The sequence below is a fragment of the Gymnoscopelus microlampas genome (genome assembly GCF_963454915.1).
Source record: "Gymnoscopelus microlampas genome assembly, chromosome: 6".
In the NCBI taxonomy this organism is placed as follows: domain Eukaryota; kingdom Metazoa; phylum Chordata; class Actinopteri; order Myctophiformes; family Myctophidae; genus Gymnoscopelus; species Gymnoscopelus microlampas.
Window position 1 is genome coordinate 47818890 of NC_139943.1, and position 26336 is coordinate 47845225.

The window sequence follows — 26336 nt, forward strand, 5'->3', positions numbered from 1 at the left end:
TGTCTGTGGTTATAATAGATTATAAATGAAACCCTGGCCCACAGACTGAAACCCTGGCCCACAGACTGAGACACTGGCCCACAGACTGAAACACTGGCCCACATGACTTCAAAGTGATGTCACGATATTTACAACCATAAGGTTGAAATCGAATATTATTTTAACGTGATGAAATTATTTTAGAAAATCATTTTACTTTATGTTTAGAGGTATATTGAAAATAAGAAGTGTTGTTGAAGAACTCATTAAATTCCACAAAATGACTGTACTTACATAAAATTCAAATTCAAGATCCCTATGATGGTGTGGAAGTCGTCCTGTGTGTGTGTGTGTGTGTGTGTGTGTGTGTGTGTGTGTGTGTGTGTGTGTGTGTGTGTGTGTGTGTGTGTGTGTGTGTGTGTGTGTGTGTGTGTGTGTGTGTGTGTGTGTGTGTGTGTGTGTGTGTGTGTGTGTGTGTGTGTGTGTGTGGCAGCACACGCACCTGCATTCATGTTTCCATGGAATTATTCAGTTCAGAAGCAAAACAAGATATTACACAAGTTCATGTTGACACTGTGTTTTACCTGAATAGGAGCAGGATTAATGGCACTCTAGAGAGATTCTCCATTTCATCTTTGGAGATCAAAGACATGCCAAAAAAGGGCATGTCTTTCATCCCAAAACACGTTTTGCCTCTCTAGCAGAATAAGGACAAGGTCCTTGCGCTTGGAACTGTTTCCCTCTTTGTAACAATTAATGGTTAATATCTCTTAGTACTCAGTACTGATTTAGCCTACTCATCTCCTGTAAAAAAAGGCTCCCCCCAGATATCTATTTACTGAGTGATATTCAACCAATATTGTTGTTAATGATTTTGAAATCTGCCAATAGTGGTTATATTACAGTAGGTGCCAATTAGAAATGTTTTCATATTTTTATAACTCACCCAAATTACCCTTTGAAATTGCCTGTTGAAACAGTATTCAGGCTATGATTTACGCAACAATTCTCCACTGAAACAAATGCAATTCCATGTAACAGTTGGTTCCATTGGTGTGATGTGATCCATCATTTTAAAAACTTGGACAAATAAAATAATACAAACCAATCATTTATTATAAGAGCCAATTAAAAGACAAAAATCACATTGCATTAAAATAGACACTGTCTTGTCAGTCAGACTACAATATCACTTGCTTGCTACTGTGAAACTTGTCAGTGAAATCACAGGAGTGCATTAGCGAGTGCAATACTAGTCTGACAAAACAGAAATGTATTTTTCAATGCAGTGAGATATTTGTCTTACCTGTATCATTCAAACCAATATCAGTTTAAATTATATCAGTTTCTGTTGTTGCTACCAGTATATCAGTGCGCTCACACCAGCACACAATAAGCGATAAAGCAACCTGCAGTTTATTTCTATTGGTACAGTAGCTGGGCTACATGAAACCTCACAAACACTGTTAGCAAACTGCTTGGTCTAGTTCTCACCTAAAAAATGTTTTACTGTACTACATACAGTATATTGCTGAAATATAGATTGCTTTCAGACGAGCTGCAAATCCTCTTCAGCATCCTACAGTACTTCCTCAAAGCTAATCCCACAAATGCTCTGGTGCAACTGGACTTGTCGGTTGAAGGACGTTCTTGTCCTGAATTTACCCTTTCAGGTAGCAGCTACTCCCAGCCTGTGTACAACCTAACAAGCTCTTATGTTTAGGTTAATAGAGATGGTTAACCACATGAACCCTAACATCCCTATTCTGGGCAGGTCATTATTGGCAAAATAGGCGAACATTTGGTGGAAATTGCCGATCACAACGCACGTCGCATTGCGTTGGCAAAATAGCTCTGCTATTTTCGACATAGAGAATTAGTGTAGAGGGATAAAGGAATATAGAACCCTGAGGGACTCAGGTCAACAAAGTATATAGGATTTAAGTGGTTACGGCGGGTCTGCCAATCCTAACAAAGGATCTTCTACTTCTTCTTTTAACCAGCCTCAAGTGCTGCCTCAGGGCAAAAAAAGTCCGGTACATGTAGGCGGAGTGAGGTTATTATTATTTTATTTTTCATTTACACTTCTCATACATTTTTTATGGAAGCAGGCAGCGATCCCACGCAAAAGACTGTGGGATTGACGGCTGAGCAGAGCAGATGAGGAGAGCACCAACATGTTGAGATAATGTCAACTTTATGCAAATGAGAAGCACTTGGGTTGCAACCTCGTAGCAACCATTTCATCATTGAAGACTCCACTTGTGATTGAAAGTGAGGAGACCACGCTTGTCATGGATATTATTCGCACATGATAAACGGCAGTTGAACATGAGGGTGTGTTTCATTTAGGCGTTTCTGTGTGCAAACATTAAGTTAACTGTACAGGAATTGTCCAAGCTAGTATGAAGATCCAAAATGATTACCTTCAGACTTTCCACATCGGAGGAAAGCCTCAGGCTTTAAGCCTGGTATTCGTTCTAAAACTAGCCGTGTGATCCGGTTTAGAAAAAAGAAAATAAAGAATCGTGGTTCTGGTGGTGGGTTTTGGTTGGCGTCGCATTGTTTTTGTTCCCCACATAATGCGAATCAATTTGTTTTGTCTCGCTAGTCGCTCTACGAGTTAGAATAAAAGATGGACATACCAAACGATTATTATACCAAAAGAAACTAAATGATTATACCAAACTAAACAAGTTTTAAACTCGGGGAATCATTTTGGAGACACTGGTTCCGGCCATCTGATGACGTAATGATAAAGTTATTTGCGCTCCGACCGGATCAGAAACCCAAAAATCGTATCGATCCCAGGCTACTTCAGCCCTATTATTTATTTGTTTTTATAAAAAAAGAAAATACATCTAAGATAGCGGATCTAAAAGGTCACAACGCATCACAATGTGATGTGTTTTGAGCTTGTAGATCAGCTTTTCTCGCCTATGATAACTATTCCCAAAATAAGGATGCCAGGGTAAAAGTGGTTAAATGCATTATCATTATTGTGATGAGGCCATGCTGAAATAGGACACCTTCCATCCCCACTCCCTGTTTGACTGATTGATGAGCATGCTGGGGAACATAATTTTGAACCAACAGTGATTTCAGGAGGATTTATTATCTCCCTATTACTATTACGGGGGTCTTCAATGTTTTTCAGACCAAGGACACCTTAGCTGAGAGACAGATGAAGCGGGGACCCCCCACTACATGCTGTATAAAATTATGTTGCAGATTAAACTTATTCATAGATTTCATACATAGCTTCATATACTATAAGTGCTGTATGAATGAATGTTTTTTGTTCATTTCAGACATTTAACCACTGAAACCCTCAATACTTAGTAAACCTGACCGTTGGCTCTGTACTTGATCTGCTCTTTTTTCCCTCTACACCAAACCTCTTTGCCGAAAATAGCCGATCTACAAGCACACAACGCCTCGCAGCGCAAGGCGTTGTGAGTTTGTAGATCTGCTATTTTCGGCTAATGTTCCCCTCAGAATAGGGATGCTGGGGTTGAAGTGATTAAAAGAAAATCCAAATCACACAAAGATTTGGCAGCCCCCCCTGTTGTAACTCTGAGGATCCCCTAGGGGTCCCGGACCCCCACTGAAGACCCCTGTCCTAATATGTTCTGCTCGTTTTCACCACCAAACACATTTGGTAGACAGCTGAAAAATGATGCTTTGTGTCGACAGGTTTACAGCTCTAACTTGCTGACTCCTGGCTCTTTAGCAAAACCTTGCACTCAATCATTCATTCATTCATCCGTCAGGATTTTATTTCAACCTAACTTTAAATAAGAAAGCAAATTATCAGAGTAAGATAAAAAAAAAAATACATCATTTTAGATCTTCTTTATCTGCTGGCTCACAATCAAATGATGCCTGACTGGATGGTAGAGAAACCTGGAGAAACCTGCCCTCATTTGAAAAAAAAGCACAATGTTACATTGGGTCACATCGTACATGTTAGTTTTTGTATATAAGTGTTAATGTATATTGTTGTCTTGGACCCCAGGAAGACTAGCTGACTTTCAGGCGGCAGCTAATGGGAATCCAATCCATATAAACAAATAAATAAACAAGTGAACCCTCTTTTTCTGACTCTGAATGTTATTATTTTAAATGTGTGTAATGTGTATATACTGCAGTGATTTGATTTTACTGGTGTATTTCCTTTTAAATTAATTTGATATAATTTGCACAAATAATCCAGATTCCACACAATCTGTATATTGTTTTCAGTGGCACTCAAGCTCATACAAGCCCTTTGAGCCAGGGCTCAGGTGTGAAAGATTTCATACGAATAAAGATTTGTCATCATTCTTTTGGTTTCTTCCCAAGCAGTATTGTCTCAGACTCGGTAACGTCTGGGGCATCTCAGTGCCACAGTGCCACAGAGTTCTCCATCCGTTGTATTGCTTAGCTAAATCTTTCTATTCCCCATGTCTCCCAAAACCATCGACTTTACGAGCGTGTCCTTATCCAAGTGTTTCTTCTGTTGCTGCTGAACCCAATGGACGGAGATGCATGCCTAATCACTTATGCATTTTCGCATCACAGCCAATTTCATTTGGGCCGTGTGATATTGGCCCGTCCTGAGGGCTTATAGCATACATTTTACATCATTAACCCACACGCACACACTTTGTCTCACGTCTGGAATGACAAATAGCCAGTGTCTCACCTTGGGGCCATTGTTGACTTGTCACAGGAGGGCCATTTGTTATTGAAAATGTGACTCAAACTGGCTTGACAGATACCAATATCCCCGCTGGTCCTTTCCTTCTCTTGACAGAAATGTATTATTGGCAAGTCTCCAGTGATATGATATCCCTCTGCTCCGCTCTGCCCTACAGCCACCGGAATGCAATAATAGGGGAATTGATTGTCTCTGGACCGGTGTTGAGCGAGTGTTGACGATATGTGTTTGTGGAGACCCCCCTCCACCCCCCCGCCGCCTCCTCTTTACTAAAAGCCAAAAAACGTCTCTCTGCGGACACTCTTATGCCCAATGAATGATTAATGAGACGGAGTGCATTCACAACTGGATCTACAAAACACTACACTGCTCCGTTCTGTCTTGGTTACGATCAGTCCACCCACTCCTTGTGGGTGTCTGGATGGGTCAACAAATGCTCACTGAGACATGATGTTCCAGTCGTAAGTAAGACTAATGTGTAAAAGCCATAATTATGTAATGCGAAGGCTCCCAGGCCCTCAAGCACGACAGAAAAGTAGACCAGTGCGCACCTAAGCGTCCAAACAAGAGGATTACTATCACATCGTGTTATGTTACATATTTACATAAATTACGTGCAGTGGTGGAAAAAGTACTCTGATTCTTTACTTAAGTAAAAGTATCAACACTGCAATGTAGGAATACTCCGTTACAAGTAAATGTCCGGAATTCAAAATGCACTTTAGTACAAAAGTATTGGTATCAAAATGTACTTTAAGTACCAACAGTAGAAAGTACTCATTATGCAGAAAGTCCCAAGTTTTCAAATGTATAAATTGGATACAAATCTTTTGTAAATAGCAGATCTACAAGCTCACAATGCGTCGCATTGCGACGCATTGTGAGCTTGTAGATCGGCTATTTTAAAATGGCTGAAGTGGGTAATGTCTGTTTTGTAAAATCTACAAAGTAACTGGTAACTAAAGTTTTCAAATAATTGTAGTGGAGTAAAAGTACCATATTTGCCTCTGAGATGTAGTGGAGTAGAAGTGAAAGTACAGCAAACTGTAAATACTCCAGTAAAGTAAAAAATACCTCAACATTGTACTTAAGTACAGTATTTGAATACATGTACTTAATTACTTTACACCACTGATTACATGTAAAAAGGTGCATAGTCTGTGCTGTTTACACATCCCTTGGCCTATTGTTGTGAAGAACACTTGCAATGTTCAAGAGTCCTTACCTCTTCCTGTGAACAGGAGTGTTATCAAAGTCCTGAGGCTCTGACTCTTAACTCTGTTCTCAAGGTCGTGTTGGCAGTGCACACTAATCATTAGTCCGGGTGTGAGAGTTCAGTCAGTACAGAGAGCACATAGATGATACAGACACAATTATACAGTCGGGAAATAATTGTATTTAGTTTCGAACAGGAACGTTCTCACGATTTCATTTGTGCTTGGTTCAGTATGTTCATTCATTTTACACCCTGTGTTATGCGGGTCACACCGAACAGGAACATGGATGTCTGGTTTTCTCATCAGCATCTTCCAGCACCAGTACATGTACAGACACAATGTTCAGCCAGGCGTCGCTAAGCCGGTGTAAAACAGTGACAGCCTTAGGTTGTGCAGTGGGTGAACACGTTCCAATCTCTTAAGCCTGATTTATTTCAGGCCTATTTGCATTCCAGACGCTGAAAATAGCTGATCTACCTGTAGCAAGCCCAAAACGCGTCACAGGTGATGAGTTGTGAGCTTGCAGAGTTTATAAATCAGGCATTACTTCTACACCACTGTTCTAAATCACGTCAAGTCTTAATGTCATGTTGAATGTTGGAGGATTAAAATTAACTAGCTGAAAAGTGTTTGGGGAAACATCCATGTTAAGGTATCTCAAAGTCACAATTCAGCTTATACAGTAGTTAAGTTTAGTTTAATAAAAACAAAAACAAACCAAAAAAAACAGAAAGACAAATTTTTGGGCGTCAAAGTGTAGATTTCAGACCTGAATGATGTATGACCTGAAACACAGACAGAGATTTCGTGAATTATAGTATAGATAGATGAATGAATGGCCCTGGGTAGGCAACCCGGCCTGGTGGAGACCTGTGCTCCGAGCAGCACACTTTTCTAATAAAGTGATAACACATTTTTAAGGGATGTAGTCAGGGCATTCCATGTTTTGGTGGCAGAGTAGTAGAATGAGACATTTTCCCATGTTTGTTCTATATTTGGGTGGTACCAGATCGTTGTCACTCCCTCTAGTGTTGTAGCTGTCGGTGTTGCTCACTTTGGAGAAGTAGTTAGTCAGGTATGAGGGTACTGAGGGCATTGCCATATATGTCCTGATGAAGGCCTGAACAGGCCGAAACGTTGACGAGTAATACATCCCGAGCTTTTTGCAACTACCAGTGTGCAGACTTTATTCTTTTTCATTATACTTTGTTTGTCCAAGCACCTGGGCCAACGGATGTGCATGCACTACTTTTTTCATACGTTACTGAGGGCATTGCCCCTTTTATCGTAAAAAAAACAAAAAACATTCTTAATTGCTTAACCCTGTCTTCTACCCTGAGCCATCCCATACTTGTAAAATGTGTTGGAAGTAGGTGGGCTTTAGGCCGAGAAGTAGTCAAATCGTTTTGCTTTGGGAGGTCTGAAGCTTAGCTTTTAGTGTTGTATGTTGGAGAACCAACTAAAATTGGGATGCAGGATCTTCCTAAATATCCACCATCTTTGGTAGAGCTTTCGTCCTACTCCTCCCCTCCCGCCCAACACCCCCTGCTGGCGGGGCACCGCCCCAGCCCGTAGGAGTATACGTGCAGTGATAATATCATCCTCCCCCGCAGGCACTTTACCACCAGCACCCATAATATAGTTTTTGGAATAAACTCTTGTTCAGTAGTGTTTTACACACAGTCAACAGTCATTGAAAATGTTTTTCACGTGCCGTGACTGTTTCGTATAGCACTCTGCACCTACTATAAGAGGAGACCTTGAACCATGAAAGGGCTCCTATTCTCTGAAAGAGCTCCCGTTGAAAAAGGAGTACAACTGGCTCCAGGTAAAGATGTCTTACGATAGAATCATTGTTAACTAGATAAAGTGCTCCTCGGAGCACAGGTCTCCGCCAGGTCAGATACGTTATTGTGGCCTCCTGGTGGCGCTATAATAGGCCAATGTGAAAAGGGTGCCATTTATTCTTAGGTCGTTCACGGCAATCGGACACTGCATTCATGATTTGAAGCATTTTGTTCCAAAAATGTGTTTTGCTAAATTAGACCTGCTGGTGGCGCTATAACAGGCCAATGTGAAAAGGGTGGCATTTCTTCCTCGGCCTAGTGGGAATGTGCGTGTGAAATTTCACGGAAATCGCACGCTGTGTTCATGGTTTGAGGCAGTTTGTTCAAAACGGACCAATCCTGCAAACTTTGGATGGCAACCTTAACCAATAAGGATGGAATATGGGAAATCGGACAGATCAGGGTTGATCACATGACTATAGAGATACTGTGTACCGATTTGCATGACGTTTGGTTAAAAACTGTAGGAATAATGTGAAAAAAATGGGTTTTGCACAAATCGGCCTCCTGGTGGCGCTATAACAGGCCCATGTGAAAAATTTGAGGCAGAGGTTCTGAATTGGCATCCAGGGAGTGTGTGTGCATTGGCATCCAGGGAGTGTGTGTGCACAGTTTCGCAGCGACCGGGCCAACGGTGCCGGAGATTTGGTGGTAACACACGGACGGACACACGGACGGAGGGTAAAACATACTCTCTCGCCATGCCTTACGGCCTGGCGGAGACAATGATAAAGAACTATGTCCTCTAAATGTCACATTAAAGGTAACCTGTACAAAATGATTACACAAACATTAAAATATCTGCGCCTGTAATATTGTATTGCAGGACGCATCTCTATCAGTATATGCAGTTATACCACAAATCTTTATTTATTAACTTTTATAGCTATATACTTATTACGAGAAAAAAAAATCCCACAATGAGAAAGAAATTCCAATGATGTCTGTGTGGGTGATATTAATAAAACATTGTATTGGGAAAAAAAATCTCACCTGAAAAGAAAAAACGATAATTAAGTAAGTAAAGACATAGTGGAATTGGATCATAGAACACCATTATAACTGACAGTTAAGGTAAGTAATAATACAACTTATTTTGTTTCATGTTTTAGATGTGTTTTTCTTCATTTCAGTTAGATCAGTGTAGAGAGACAGGAAACCAAGGGCAGATACGGGATTCAGACTGAAACTCGGGGACTCACAAGGACTGCATGGTCAATGCACTAATTTGCTTAACCACCAGGCATCAAAGGGTTAGTTGAGGTTTAGAAGAAGGCTGATTTAGAACCCGACCGATATATGGGTTTGACCGATATTTCGGCCTTTATTTAACGTTTTTTGACTCATTTGTTTTCGGCATGCATCCCATGTGTCCCCATTTTTAAACACTTTATACCTGCCATGTCTGTTCTGACCATATCATTATAGGGGAAGTTTTCTAAAATAAAAACAAAATGTTGCCAATTTTTGAATAGGGCTATAAAAGTTGTTCAATAAAATAATATAGCTATTTAAATTCGTAAAAACATCGGCAATTGGACGTCTAGGACTCTCCAAACATCTGGTATTCTTCGGGCTCTATAGTCTGACTGATTTATCATGAAGCGAGTACCTTTTCTCTGCCATCTAAAAAGACACTTGTCTCAGTCGTTTGGTGGTTGGGATAATGGATGCAGGTTTTAATAGGATGCTGTTAGGATTTATTACCAATGCCAGAGCAAGTCAACGGAGCCGAAAACTGTTTCTTTGAGCGATTATATTCACATCCTTCTTTATAGCCAGACATCTTGTAAAACTGTTAGGACGTCAGATGAAAGACGTTAAGATAAAAACATTATTGATCCCTTTGGGGAAATCCAGGTGTCATAGCAGCAGTGAAACAAATACACTGGAGGGCACAGGAAAGAGTAAGAGAGAAGAGCTAAACCAAGATAAATAAGAATATAATAAATAAATAATAACTAGACTTCTCGAAGCGTAGTTCTCCGCCAGGCTGGGTTGCCTCTAGCCCTGGTCCAGAGCGTTAGTGAGTTCTCTCTAACGGCTCTGCTCATAGACAAGGAATTCCACTGCCCTGCCAGGGCTCCAACTGTTCCAAAAACAAACAAAACCACTTCGCTACTCACCGAAACAAAGGCTGTTTTGTGTTGTTGAAAGTCTATTCTCGGAGGTGGGAAGCCTCTCAGCACCCCACCTTCTCTGTGAAATACCCTTTTTGGGCAGAAAATAAAATATGTCCTCGAGATGGAAATTATTTTATTTACTCCACTGCGCCCTCTACAGATCTGGTCAATATAAATTGCTATTGATTGCGTTAGAGAGAACTCACTAATGCTCTGGACCAGGGCTAGGTTGCCTACCCAAGGCATGCAAACTTTGAAAGTCAGTCATTCCATGTTTTTTGACAACATTTATAGGGGTAGAAGCAGGAAGTGTGTTTTGAAGAAAAATGACCTATATGGGGAGTTGCGTCATGATGCAAATAATCCAGAGCAACATTTTGTTTTGACTGTACAACCTACAGTTCAAGAGTTATAGGCCAAAATGTGAAGTGGCACGATCGGACATACACACGGACGGACAGATAGGAGCGGGCCAGCCTGGCGGAGACAATAATAAATTGTTAATATATTCTGACACTAGACAAATGCACTGGTTCTCTGAATGAATGAGTTAAGATGTATAGTACAGTCTATCAATAAATATAAGTTTAAGTGTACAGTCTGTTAACAGTGAATATAAGAATGAATATTACAGTATGTGCAGTGTTAACAGGCCTTCAAGAGTATATGCATGAATATACATACAGTTAACCCATTAAGACCGGGAAAGCGTCTGTCATTTTTGCCATTTTTAACCATTATCTTATACTTTGGCCATTAAAAAATAGCAGATATACAAGCTCATAGCGCGGCACCAAGTGATAGATGTAGCTTGTACTGTAGATATGCTATTTTTGAAAAATCATGACAATTTGTGCAAATATTTGAATATATATTTTTCAAAGCGAACATTTGTAACTCAAATCTTTGCTTCTGGGGATTCTACAAATGTCTTCTAAATCCTAACAGTTTTTTGGAAAAACTTATGTTGCTATAATCAGTGTAGTTCTCAAACTGTTTCATGTCAAGGACCCCCAAAATTACATGTATTTGGCCGCGGACCCCCATCTCAAAATAGGTTGTTCCAGGGACACCCCCAGAAGCAAAGATTTGAGTAAAAAATGCTTGCTTTAAAAAATACATATATTCAAAGATTTGCACACATTTTCACGATTTTTCAGATCTTTTGCAGATCTACAAGCTCACTCGTTGCCGTGCTATGAGCTTGTATATCTGCTATTTTTGAATAGCCCAAAGTATAAAATAATGGTTAAAGTGGTTACACAGATGCGTTCCCGGTCTTAATGCGTTAAACTGTGAATATGAATGTACAGTCTATCAACAATGACTATATGAGTGAGTGAGTGAGTGAGTGAATGTAAGTAAGTCATCATCCTTATAACAGGCATCTGTCAATGTTCTGTAGTGTACATCCTAGTAATCCATGTGCAAGTGTGCCAGAGTCGAAGACTGAGTTAGTATTCCAAAAGACTGCAGACTGGTGGAATATCTGCAGCAGCCTGTTGCACACTTTGAAGGACCTGAGCTTTCTCAGGAAGAGCAGAGACTGTTTGAAACTGGGGAAATCTGTTCAACCACCCTCATCAAATCATTTAAATCCCTGCTCAGAGGTGTGAATGTATGAATGTGATGTGCCAGATCCAGGATTGTATTTTATGTGAGTCAGTAAGCCTTAATTGTCTCCGCCAGGCCAAAAGGCATGACGAGAGAGTATGTTTTGCCCCCTGTCCGTCCGTGTGTGTGTGTGTGTGTGTGTGTGTGTGTGTGTGTGTGTGTGTGTGTGTTTGTCCGTCTGTGAACAGCTAATCTCCGGCATTGTTGGCTTGATCGCAGCGAAACTGTGCACACACACTCCCTGGATGCCAATTCAGAACCTCTGCCTCAAATGTTTCACATGGGCCATCGTTATAGCGCCACCAGGAGGCCGATTTGTGCAAAACATATTTTTTGACAGTACTCCTACAGATTTTGTCCAAAAAACATGCAAATCGGTACACAGATTAAACCAAACGGGTCTTTCAGATTTCTCATATTCCATCCTGATTGGCTAAAAATGGCTTCCAAAGTTTGCAGGAGTGCTCCGTTTTGAACAAAATGCCTCAAATCATGAACACAGCACATGCAATTTCCTTGAAATTTTGCACGCATATTTCCACTATGCCGGGGAAGAAACGGCACTTGAAAATGTTCAAATCAGCCTCATGGTGGCGCTATAACAGGCCGATTTGTGTTTCTACCTATAACTGCACCGATCTGTGTAAAACTTTGTAAGGGCACTCCCTAGAGGTCAAGGAAAAACCTTTGCCCTGCATTTTTCACATCTGCCTTTTATAGCGCCACCAGCCGACTTATGTAAAACTCATTTTTGCTATTATGCCTAAATATTTTATGCAAATTTCACGCAAATCGGTACACATGATCTCTATAGTCATGTGATCAAGACGAATGTGTTTGATTTTTCATATTCCATCCTGATTGCCTAAGATTGACATCTAAAGTTTGCAGTAGAGGCTTGTTTTGAACAAAATGCCGCAAATCATGAACGCAGCATCCGATTGCGGTCAAACTTTGCACGCACAATCACACTATGTTGAGGAGCAAATGCCACCCTTTTAACATTGGCCTGTTATAGCGCCACCAGCAGGTCTAATTTAGCCAAACACATTTTTTGAACAAAATGCCTCAAATCATGAATGCAGTGTCCTATTGCTGTGCAAGGCCTGAGAAAAAATGGCACCCTTTTCACATTTGCCTATTATAGCACCACCAGGAGGCCACAATAACCTATCTGACCTGACGGAGACCTGTGCTCCGAGGAGCACTTTTTCTAGTTTGAAATACATTCATATTTTTTGCATTTAGTGCCTCAAGCTGAGGACAAATTACATAACTTTCAAGCCTGATAAAGCAATGATTTGGCCATCATAACATGATTATCAAGGAAATACTGAGTCCGTCGTGCTGGTTTAGGGTGGTTGCGCTGAATGGTTGGAGTGATTATACCCCTAAGATTTGTGCCTTAAAAATTCAATGGGACAGCTGTCAATAGTTCATGGAAATTGGGTGTGTGAGAGTGGATGCAAAAGGGGGGAAAATACATGGAGTGGGAAAATGCCTACAGGGCATGCATACTGTCTCACTCCAGGATTTTCACCAGATTTGACACTTTTGTCTTGTATTTTCAAATCGTAGCACGTAAAAGAAATGCAGCAAATAGTGTTGCCTCTATATACAGTATATTTTTCCTATTGATTCATTGTAACACAGAAGATTGTGTTCTCATTCAGATTTGGACAGAGTACATACATTCCCTCTGTTTCCCTCAATTTCAGATCTTGTAGAGTCCCTGGCATATCTTTTGTGTCTTACAATAAGCGTAGCTGTAAAGCAAGCTCAGATTCTTGGCTGCCAACATCACAGTCATTAGTAAGCAGCGCTAGGGCCAACATCTCTGTGCCCAGACAATAGATACTCTTGTGTCACAGGAATGATCAAGTAGGACAGAGAGGTACTAGGTGGAGAAATAAGGTAATAAGGAGAGCCAAGGACTGTTCACTGATAGCCAGCGGTGCAGCTCAATGTGTTTCAATGCTTCCCTGCTGTGATTTCATCACTTTCCCTGCCTTCAAGCTGTCGTCCAGAAAGCACTTGTACTGTAACTGTAGGCATGTTGCTGAGCGATTTACAATGATAAATATAGGTTTGTGTCACTTGCGTAAGGGCATTTTAGTTGTGGATGGACAGGACAAGGCTCTTGATGAACACATCGACTAGTGTGGGGATCAAACCTGTAACCACTGTCCCTGAAACCATGTCATCAGATGAAAAATACATGGCAGTGTCTCAGACTTGAGGGTTGTCCTTGAGACAAGGTTTTTATCTGGCAGCAGTGAAACTCACCATTCTGACAGCAAATCCTGTCACAGCGTAGGAGGTGGCATTAACGCGGCGTGCCGACCAAGGGGCGGCAGATTTTTACATTGACTCCAATACGGAAGAGACAGTTCATATGAATGGCCTGTAGTTTCGCTGTTTTACCCCTGCTGGTGTCAGAAAGAATATTCTCTCAATGTAAGCCGATGGGTTTTTGACGAACTTTAGACTTAATTTTCTTACCTTAATAAACATTGTCATAAATACTATAATGCTTCCAGTCGCTAGTTTAAAGTCTCCTTTCAATCATCATGATATGCGTTTTGCTAAATTATGGTCCCATTTAATTTAAAATTGACGATAAAGTAGGCTATGCACTAGGAGGGGCGGGATGATTTGATTGACAAGCTACACAACCAATAGCATTCATTCCCCACCCCCGCTCTTGATTGACAAGCTACCCAACCAATAGCATTCTTTAGGGATTGATTTCCGGTTCCTGTTCCCGAACGCTTCTTTGGCATATATTAAAGATGGCGGATTTTAAATTCCTGAACAATCGGCTTCATTTTCGGTCTGTAGAAACCAGAGGTGTGGCTTTGTCCATCTTTTATACAGTTTATGGTGCCGACAAGTTTTAGCAGCGCAGGTGCATGAATATTCGGCAGAAGTCTCAGTGGTCCACAAACATGCATCTTTAATAGGGCCTCTCCCTCTTGTCCGTCAGCAGGAAGAGGATAACTGCATGGGGCTCGGAGTGTGAGCAACAAGCCAGCCCCTCTCCAGCTTGATGAATAAGTAAACATACTGGTCAGAGAATCCCCCTGCTGGTAACAGCAAGCTGCCTTTCTTCTGGGATGGAGTGCTGTTTACTCTCTTTGGCTGGTGGTGGTTTCTTACGCACTCCGCTCTTCGCCCTGACTTCTCTCTCTGATCTCTTTCCTGCTGAATCTGAATGCATGCATGTATAAAGTATAACCCACACTCATCCATGAATAGTTTCAAGGCTCAAGTGTTTCTGTTTGTCTTATTTCTTTAATGTAAAGCACTTTCAAACTGCATGTTTTGTGTAAAAGGTGCTATACAAAGAAACTTTATTATTATTATTATTATTATTATTTCCTTTTCAAGTCAGCATTGTTATATTCAGTTTATTCATAAGCATACGTAAACATCCATTACCTTACAGCCCTATACACCGCACCCGCACACACACACACACACACACACACACACACACACACACACACACACACACACACACACACACACACACACACACACACACACACACACAAAACATAACAATGCCATATGGGCTCATGTTTACTTCCTGGACTTCATCAGGCAAATGAACAATACTGTTTACCAAATGGCTCTGTTGTACAACACACACCAGCTTATTAAAAATGGCATCTCATTAAAGGCAGTGAACAGATGTATGTCTGAGAGATTAATTGCATTTTATGAAAGAGTTTCCCCCTCATTATCACCCCGCGAATATGAATATGAATTTTGTGCAACAGTCATATGCCTGCATCATGCAGTGTATTCATCATTTTAAAGGAAGCTTAGAAATGGTCAGGAAATAAGGGCAGAGATGGGCTGCCTGTTGGTCAGGTGAAAGCTGAATCCTACACTTCAGACTGGGGTTGAAAACAGACTAGTGGATGGCCATGGAAAGTAATTAAATGACTTGTCCCTAGTTCTGTTGTCCCTAGGATGTCTTTGTCCTTTTCAAGTGGCACCTGAATACAGTTTTCAGAATCATTCAAACGGGTAAGCAAATTATTGGATTAAAATTCAAGGATGTGACCTGTTACCAAGTGACTTAATTTGAGTGCAATTACGTGCATTGTAGGCAGCTGACCCAGAATGAGTAGAATGTGGGCCACATAAGCATAAATTCTGTAGAACATGGTACAGTACAATAATTCCAGTTCCCAAACCACAGTGCCAGGAGAATATAGCAAATATCCATAGGCATTCTACCTGGAAATAGTGCCTTACACGTTGGTTTACAAACATTCTGATGTTGTCATAGTTAATTAAAATATAAGGTTTGACAAAAGCGAAAACTAAAATGAACAATGCAAATCTTACTACTATAACTAAAAAGAATAAATGTGAAATCATCTTCATTTTAGTTTTCCCACTATCGTATTATCTTTATCCTACCTTTATCAAGGCTTTCCTCATAATAGTTAAACATAAACTAAGACTAAAACTACTTAAGCACTCGTAATTAAGCTAACTAAAACAAAACTGAAATCAAACAACAAACTGAACAACTTGAATATCTCTGGACTCTGGTGTGTAGTTGAGATCATAGTGAAGGCAGAGTTTAAAGATGGGAGTGATCCAAGCAAGGGAAACGGAAGGTGGTAATAAACAGATAGCTACAATTCGTTTCTATTAGTATTGCTACAACAAGAGTGGCATTGACCATTGACTCATAAAAAGATGTTTTGGTGCCAGACTCCATTTCACATTAGAGGAGACAGACAAAGATATTTGTAGTACATTTCACCCTAATGGACCCTTTTCACAGACATTTTGACAGATAAATACAGGTTATATTGAAGGTTATAATGTTAATAGCACGTGTTTCATGTAGGTGCTACTGTGTGCCGGCATGAAATTAAGTGTACAGCTGTACATACTTAAGTGTACAGGAGCTGTCTATGCTGGCACACAGTTATACATCATTGAAACACTTCAGTTGGATTCACCTGTTGCACTGGACCTTCCTTATTGAACCAGCTCTATAGTACACAATAGTCCACATAGTTCCACAATTAAATTACATTTCCCAAGCAATTACACTTGTCCATGGCCTATACTGAGCCCTCTTCTTAGCAGCAGCTTGATACATTAATGAGACGGCGCACCTAAACATCAACTGGGGAGGAACTGGAAGTAAAGTGTCACTGCGAGAAGATCTGTAGGAACACAATAGGCAAAATACATCTAGCCAGGACCAAGTGAGGAGAAGAGGGGTCACATGTGCAGCGCACAGCCTCAGCGGCTGGTGAGACGAAGGAAACATCCAGGCAGGAAAAACCCCACAGTACTGGAGATTTCTACGCACCTGTGTCACCTCAAGACCTCAGGAGGGACCCACCCAATACCTCCAGCCTCTTGTTGGTTTAAAAAACAATAGTTTACGGAGCCGGAGGGAGGAGTTTAGCCTTGGCCAGGAGGAGGAGATGGGCAGTGACTTGGCCACCACTGTCGACCCTGCCATCAGGAGGGTGTAGCGGTTCAAGGGTCGAAACACCTGATGATCGATGGTCCCCGCCTGAAGACATCAAATTTTCCTGGCCAAGGCTACATTCACCAAACGTGAATGGAGGAGAAGCATCGTTAGATGTAATTATACTCATAGAACTCTGGGCAACCAGTGACTTCCAGGAAAGTCTGGATGGATACCGAGGAAGGTCGGTGACGCTGGAGAGACAGATGACCACCAGGAAGAGCCTGGCGTGGGTGTATGAGGATAGCAACCTCATGCACAGCACTCGCGAGAGGGCACCAACTCAAGCTATAGACATTAATACAGATACCCCCAGAGTCTCCTGTGAGGGGGGGAGTATGAGAGACTCAACAATACAAACTTAATGGTTTATAGCCAGTAATTAACCACAACTAGCGAGACGGCGCACCTAAACATCAACTGGGGAGGAACTGGAAGTAAAGTGTCACTGCGAGAAGATCTGTAGGAACACAATAGGCAAAATACATCTAGCCAGGACCAAGTGAGGAGAAGAGGGGTCACATGTGCAGCGCACAGCCTCAGCGGCTGGTGAGACGAAGGAAACATCCAGGCAGGAAAAACCCCACAGTACTGGAGATTTCTACGCACCTGTGTCACCTCAAGACCTCAGGAGGGACCCACCCAATACCTCCAGCCTCTTGTTGGTTTAAAAAACAATAGTTTACGGAGCCGGAGGGAGGAGTTTAGCCTTGGCCAGGAGGAGGAGATGGGCAGTGACTTGGCCACCACTGTCGACCCTGCCATCAGGAGGGTGTAGCGGTTCAAGGGTCGAAACACCTGATGATCGATGGTCCCCGCCTGAAGACATCAAATTTTCCTGGCCAAGGCTACATTCACCAAACGTGAATGGAGGAGAAGCATCGTTAGATGTAATTATACTCAGGAACCAATGACCTATGCAGCCTCTCTAAAGACCATACAGGTTTTGGTCTGGTATGTTTAGCTCATTGACTACGACTCACACTATACTTAACAGTACTTTCTAAAGCATACCATGGTTTAAGACTACAGGAGCGGAGAGAGGAGTGCGGCCTGGCTCCACAGTAATCTAGTTAGTGAAAGAAAATAAAAAAGGTGGCTGGCAGGTGCTGTTTGGTAGGGGAGAAACTAATCTCTCAAGAACAGATTCAGAGCTGCGCTACTACTCAAATGCAAAAGTGAAAAACGCTGGGGGCGCTGTTTTTCCTTATTTTTGACCTGGGATCCCAGATTGGGGAGAAATTTCAGGCAGGCTTGCCTCCCCATGCAGGGCTGTGTCAGTCATGGTTGTGCAGCCATCAGACCACGAGAAAGCTGCGGGGGACAGAGTTTGTACGACAGACGTTGCAACAGGTGGCGGCCCCTATGGGCAGAAGTTAATTTTGTATAATTTTGGGGGGGAAATTAAAACAAAATAAAGAAAGAAATAAAATGAATGAAAAAAGTAATTGAAAAAAACATGGTCTCCTCACACATCAGAAGGACAATATCAGCCACCAGAACCAAGGTTTTCGATTAATCTATCATGGTTAATATGGAGTTTGAAGTTACAGTAAGGGGGCGTGTCTGATAAAATGAATTCATTTAATTTGATTCAGTATTTATTTAGATATTTGATATTAATATCAAATATCTAAGTACTGAATCAAGCAACTTAAAAACTGTCTGGGGTGCTCACAAAAGCACAAATAGACGTTAAAATGACCCCAAACAAGTGAAATATCCCTTTAACTAAGAATTTGCTGGTCAATAGCTCATCATGTGTGCCGCTCCCTTCAGAGAACTGGCAAACTGTTTTTTTGTTTTTGTTTTTTTTAAACGTTTTGTTTATTCGTTTTTGTTATTTTACATACTCATAGGTAGTACAGACAATTACTGAAGCAAATAAGCAAATAAACAGAGTATCTCCAAACAGTGAGAGTAAGATATAAACAACATCCAAACAAAACAAAACAAAAAACAGACAACACTCACAAAGAAAATAATAACAGACAACAAAACAAATACACAACGTAAAATCTCCAAAAACATGTATGTATATAGAAAACAGTCCATGATCTATAAACGCTACATCGAGTTAGGCACAGGTCATTGAAAGCAATTGTACATGTCAGTGAGGTGATAAGCAGGCACACACCAAGGGTTCATCATATATCAGATTGGATACTTCCATATATGCAGGTTACAGACTCATTCAGGTTCCGTTGGGGGATCGAGTGCAAGAGTTCAATAACTGGCAAACTGTTTGACCTTTACTATCAATGTTATCAGGTTTAGATCAGTTACAAGCTCATGTATTATTATCTTCGATTCACCACTTTATTTGAAGGGCAACAAACTGAAATTATGAGTAGCTAATTCTTAATCAATGCTGTTTATGACGCTCAATGTTTGTGCTCTGTGCTGTGGTGGGTTGGCTTTGTTTCAGTATTTCATTTAGTTAGAACTACTAAGAAGAAATCATAATCATGATTGTACTTGATGATGTACTTACCGATAATGCTTTAATTATCGCGTTGTTTAAGGAATGAATGAAGCACTCTGTACTCAATGCAAATTCCTGATTATTCATGGGGTATTAATGAATGAAGTAATGCATTTTTTTGCATGAATTCATGCAAGAATTAATTCAGTTTAAAAAAACCTTAGCGTTAACATATTTTAATACTGTAATTCAATTCATTAGCATTAGCCCTTCAAGTGCCATTTTTCAACTGACTCAATTCCAAAATGGGTGCATAATAGAAAAATAATACAATAACTAAACAGACCCAATTGTGATGTGTTATTCACAGACCTACCTTAATTTCCATATAAATGGTGTGACCAACGTGCGGTTTGTGTAAAGTCGAGATTTGCTCTCGGCGAAAGTAAACACAAAGCTCATGAATTCTCAGCAATCTTTTCTCTTGTCAAGGAAATGATGTTCATGAATTGTATAGGCCTTTGTTCATTTCCGCAACTGTAATATTTGCTTTGTCAGACCGCTATTTCAAATCAGATTGTGTGTGTGTGTGTGTGTGTGTGTGCGTGTGTGTGTGAGCGTGTGTGTGTGTGCGTGTGTGTGAGCGTGTGTGTGTGTGCGTGTGTGTGTGTGTGTGTGTGTGTGTGTGTGTGTGTGTGTGTGTGTGTGTGTGTGTGTGTGTGTGTGTGTGTGTGTGTGTGTGTGTGTGTGTGTGTGTGCGTGTGCGTGTGCGAGAGAGAGTGTGCGTGAGTGAGAGTGAGAAAGAGGCAGGGGGAGGGGCTGTTAAAACGTGAATCTATATGTATGAAGTCTGGGCGTGTGCAAAACAGATTCTGAGCAAAGATCTACACAAAGATTGGTATATGAAAAGGAAACTGAGTGAGAAAGTCTGTGGTGTACGCAGATTCCAATTGTGGTTTTGGTGACACATACAGTAGCTGAGGAGAGATTGTGCTGTAACTATTATAACTTACGTATTTTTGGCTGTTCTTACACTCAGTGTAAGAGTCTGAATCCAATAACATTTCATAGCAACATTAACATTTGTGCTTTGTTGCTTCGGCACAAATAAACATGAATGTAATGAAAAGGGGCAAATTTGCGTTATTGCGAAATGTATATAGGCGGGCAGGCGTGCATGCGGGCATGCATGCTGGTGGGTGTATGCATTCCTGCATGTGCTTGTGTATGTGTATGTGCACTTGTGAGCATTTGTGTTTCCATCATTATTATATTTTCTCACAGTTATCATTCCATGCTCCAGCCTCCACCCTTGTGTCTCGCTGCCGTTTCTCTCTCAGGACTTACAATAGAGCTGAAATAGAAAAACACACTACCAGGGCCTACAGTACTTGTGCAGAGGACAGTTATTTTCTTTTGTTTTCTTTTCTGAGATGGCACTCAAGCGATGCACAACACGGCAGAAATGACTTGACCTCATCAATGTACAGTACATTGTTTATCGAGTTGCTCCGTCCTAGGGATACATAGGTAGACACTGCAAAGGCTGCTTTCCTTTTAACATCAAAGGTACAAGATGGTATCCTGGGACTCACACTGGTGCCTGTCATGAGACATTTTACATAAGCTGTCAAAGTAGGCCAGAGTATACAAAAAAGGAATAATGTTTTAGCTTTAAAATATACCATCTGTGTTTCTGTGTTGTTGTTGTTGTTTACATTGGGCTAAACATAATCCATCATTCACGCACTGCATTATTCTTCCATGTTGTCAGACTAGCATAATACGTATTCGCTATTGCATATAAGTTTCACAATAGCGAGCACACAGCAGAAGCAACAGTATCCTTCAAGAGTATTTAGACAGTGCCAGTGGTGTAAAGTAACTAAGTACATTTACTCAAGTACTGTACTTAAGTACACTTTTGAGGAATCTTTACTTTACTGGAGTATTTCCCATTTTCAGCACTTTTACTTCTACTCCACTACATCTCAGAGGCAAATATTGTACTTTTACTCCACTGAAATTATTTGAAAACTTTAGTTACTAGTTACTTTGCAGATTATTACATTATAAAACATACATTAACCACTTTAGCCCTATTTTATACCTAGGCTATTTGAAAATAGCCAATTTAGAAGCTCACAACGCGTGGCATCGCGGCGCGTTGTGAGCTTGTTGATCTGCTATTTTCAAACATTTTTGTACTTTTACTTTTGGTACTTTCAGTACATATTGATACCAATACTTTTGTACTTTTACATTACATCTACATTGCAGTATTGATACTTTTACTTAAGTAAAACATTTGAGTACTTTTTCCACCACTGGACAGTGCCATGCTTGTAGCTCAGCCAGTCAATCCCAGTAGTGGGAATGCTACATTGACACAATCACAACATCAGAGGGAATGGGTCCAGCTCATGACATGTGTCGCATCATGTCATGTCATACAATGTCTTACCCTATATTTCATATTATATATCTCTGTACTGTCAAATTAAGCGAAATAGAAGCAAGTGTTTATAAGCTGTATCATGGTTAAGACAGCCTCTCTTTGGACCCAGGTATACCCTGCCCCCCAAATTATATTATGTCTTCTTTATCAGCTTCTGTCTCAATAAAGTTACCAGAGATGGCTGGACTGCGCACACTGAAGTTTAAAGAAAGAATGATTGACAATAACTATTGTTTGTCTGTGGTTAGAGAAATAATCTAATGATCTGTTATCAGTACTGGCTTTGCTTTATCCAATCATTATTTTCTACACGTCTGCAGCAAACTCTTTCCATCAGTTTCTACTATGAACAAAGTCGAAACTTGTGTATGTGTTGCATTGTGTTATGATGCAGCAGCTGCATTGAGGTGCACTGTGTGAATATAGGGTTAGATAACATCCTTATCCTTTGCAGAATACATTGATTGTGCTGGCCTACTGCTGTTGGTCAAGTTATTCCAGATTAATCACTTGTCTGGAAGATTTATCACTTACTATCTGCCCTTTTTACTTCTTGTTATTATATCTCACTGTGGCTGTTTGAGCGCAGACCTTTGTAACCTCTGTGTCTGTGTGTAATGTGTAGCATACGATATTGTATGTATTATAGGCTACCATTGTTTTTAACCATGAAGATTTTTTTGCCTGAGTTAATTTTACCCCTTGGGGACAATAAACGTCTACCATACCATACCTTAATCCAAGCTATATTAAAACAGTAAGAACTATTTGTAACTATCATAGTTAGTAACTATATCTTACTAACTGTAAGTCTGTGTTCTATGTATGCTTTTCCCACAGTGAACGATGGTACCATGAGGCTGATGTGGAGGTCTGTGGATAAGATGAGGTGTTTGCGAAAACGTTCCATGTTCCCCTTCCTTGGGTTCCTCATCACCTTTTTCCTCTTTCTTAACCTATACATGGACAATGGGTATGTGCTGGTAAGTTTCTAGAAATTCCCTGGGAATAATTCTTCCTTGTGTGTCAAATTATTAGGTTTTTACTGGCTCTTCCCACTGAGACAAAATTGTAATAATTATTGTTCAAGAATTGTCACAACAAAATACAAAACAAGTCACCATCTTGAAGGCAGATAGGAAAGTACATTCAGGATAGCAACAATTGATCTAAGACAATACATCAGGGATTTTCAACAGGTGGTCCGTGGACCACTGGTGGTCCGTGAAGGTATTGCATGTGGTCCCTGACCATGCATTTAGTAATGTAGGTATAATGTAGATTGTTTATTTATTTTAGATTTTCTTCCACGGAACAGTGCACTAAATGACCACGTGACCTACAGTATGATGACACGTCGTCAATGTTAGTTACTGGGAAGTCGGAGTGTACTTTATTGTGTTGTTTTTTTATTTTTTTAATTTGTATTATGTTGCCTTGTAGGCTATAGTACTTTGGTTGGCTTTTATCATTTTAAATGTGCTTTATAAATAGAGTTGAAATGTGCCTATACAATCGCACGTGCCTGCTCACTCATACATAAGATACAATTCAGTATATTAATTAACATGAGTTTAATGGAAGGATGGATAAAGTGAGAGAATGGAACCTTTTTTAGAGCTCTGTCTGGACCACTAGCATATTTCTGTTAAATAATGCCTTGACTTGATTTAATTTGTTGCACGGTATTGTGCAACAAATTAAATCAAGCCCTTATCATTATTTAATTTCAAGCTTTTTCTCCCACACCACACCTATTAATTCAAATATTTTCTTACATTTGATGGACTTGTGAAATATTATTTAAACATATTTTAACACATTTTACAAGTGTATTTATATATGTATTAGCATTTTCCCATGGACCACCTGCAGACCTAATTATGCCATGGACCACTAGTAGTCTCGTTGACTATTGATTGAGAAACAGTGGGATGCATAGACATGGGATCCATATACAGTAGCAAGTGTTACCAAAGCAATCTTAGCCCATATCCCCACCCAACACAACAGTGGTCCCCAGGTTGATTCATAGTCAGGGTGGTGGTCCCTGGTTCAGTTGAAAACCCTTGCAATACATGAAAGAAATGTGCATTGGCTTTAAATTTAAAATTTCTTCTTGCTCTCCTTTTTTCATCACTTGCTTGTTTTTTATAATAAATTTGAATGAGTCTATCTCTAACTACCTTCCTGATCCAGGTCGCATCATGCATGTAAAATCCCCAGTGTATCCATTTGTACGGCCTGAATCAACACTGAGGATTTTATTGTGTGGACTATACTGTAGGTATTTACAGATTGCACAGTGTTACAAATTATGTTTGTCTTATAGGAGGCGAACAAAAGACAACTGGAGGACACGCTCATGCACTCTACCAACTCTGAAAGATATGTCCACACTTTCAAAGACCTCTCCAACTTCTCTGGGACCATAAATGTGACATATCGTTACCTTGCTGGAACCCCCTTGCCACGCAAGAGTATGTTTTCCCACTACAGTTGTAGAATTGTATTACTTGGATGAAATCTGTACATAAGTACCTATATCTTCAAAAAGTTGATTAAGAAAATAAAGATTTGTCCAGAATTTAACATGAATTTGTGAACATTTTAGGCACTTAGTTGATGCTTCAGAACAATGCTAATTGGATATAACTGTGAAATAAATATTGAGTATTGCTAAATGCAAGCGTCAATGACAGTCAGTAGATATAGGAAATAACAGACAATTTCACAGTTAAGCTAATCTGTTTTACAGAGTATCTCACCATTGGCCTGTCATCGGTCAAAAGGAAACGTGGGAACTACCTCCTGGAGACCATCAAATCCATCTTCGACCAGTCCAGTTATGAGGAACTGAAAGAGATTGTGGTTGTGGTCCATCTGGCAGACTTTGACATGGTCTGGTGTGAGAACCTGGTGCAGGAAATCACCAGGAAGTTTGCCCACCACATCATAGCTGGACGTCTCCTGGTAATCCACGCTCCGGAAGAGTACTACCCATCTCTGGATGGGCTGAAAAGGAACTACAATGACCCAGAGGATAGGGTCCGTTTCCGTTCCAAGCAGAATGTAGACTACGCTTTCCTCCTCAACTTCTGTACAAACCTCTCTCACTTCTACATGATGTTAGAGGATGATGTGCGCTGCTCCAGGAACTTCCTGACAGCACTGAAGAAGGTCATCACTTCCAGAGAAGGTTCTTACTGGGTGACGTTAGAGTTCTCCAAGCTTGGCTACATAGGGAAGCTGTACCACTCCAGAGACCTGCCACGTCTGGCCCATTTCCTGCTCATGTTCTACCAGGAGATGCCATGTGACTGGCTCCTCATTCACTTCAGGGGTCTGCTGGCCCAGAAGGATGTGATCCGCTTTAAGCCCTCGCTGTTCCAACACATGGGTTACTACTCCTCTTACAAAGGAGCAGAGAACAAGCTGAAGGACGATGACTTTGAAGAAGACTCCATAGACATTCCCGACAACCCTCCTGCTACTTTTTACACCAACATCAATGTATTTGAAAACTATGAAACAATGAAAGCCTATAGCAGTGTAGTTGATGAATACTTCTGGGGGAAGCCCCCGTGCACAGGCGACTTCTTTGTCGTAGTCTTTAACAAATCAGCCAAAATCAGTAAGATTAAAATCACCACAGGTACAGACGACAGGCAAAATGATATTCTTCATCACGGCGCTCTGGAAGTAGGGCAGAAGTCAGTGGAAACCAAGCAAGGAAGGCAGTGTACTTCCTACATCACATTAGGGGAGTTTCATGGTGGCAATATAGAAGTTCATGATGTGGACCACAAGATTAGTTTTGACATTGAGTGTGTGCGAATTGTTGTTACCGCCAGTCAGGAAGAATGGCTTATTGTAAGAACTATCAGTTTGTGGACTACCCAGCCCAAAAATATGTAAAATGTAATAAGACACATTGTTTTAAATAATTTGCTGTTTATATGTATTTATTACTGTGAAAGCTTTCAAGTTCATTTTGGACAACCTCTGGAGGTATCTACGTATTTGTGGAATTTGAAACAGTCCATATTTTCTTAGATTGTTCAGAAATCTTCTGTGAATTGTGATTTTTCCCTATGGATTAAAATGACTGTGATCAGTATGAAGCCTTTTTACCTCTATATCCCCTTTCCTAAGCAAACAAAAATGTGTATATAAATTTGTTTTTACATAGCTGGTGTTGGTGTCAATTATTTCATTTCTTCTAATGGCCCATTGTCATACTGTAGCCAAATTAAATGTGATATGTTTTGCTTTTAGTAGTCAAAACATCATGTGGAGAACATAATGCCTGTCACTGGGGAACTGTAAATGGAGTGAGCAAAAAGCCCCAAACATTACATTATTATAATGTCACTGTGTACAATACTGAATTCAAATATATGTTGGTGTTCCACCTTACCATTCAAGCTTGCTTTAAACTAAAATGAAGAAAGAG

At 40.5% G+C, this 26336-nt stretch overlaps 1 protein-coding gene across 1 annotated transcript in view; it reads left to right on the plus strand.

The window, feature by feature from the left end:
* LOC311047025 (alpha-1,3-mannosyl-glycoprotein 4-beta-N-acetylglucosaminyltransferase C-like) overlaps positions 1-25798 on the plus strand; it is a gene marked incomplete at its 3' end in the record, with an annotated part of 43475 nt that extends 17677 nt beyond the window's left edge. The window contains exons 3-5 of the mRNA XM_084059607.1: positions 22721-22863; positions 24213-24360; positions 24639-25798. Of these exons, the coding sequence (XP_083915733.1) occupies positions 22735-22863; positions 24213-24360; positions 24639-25798 (1437 nt within the window). The 5' untranslated portion in view covers positions 22721-22734. The remainder of the gene's footprint in view (positions 1-22720; positions 22864-24212; positions 24361-24638) is intronic.
* Positions 25799-26336: the final 538 nt, after the last annotated feature.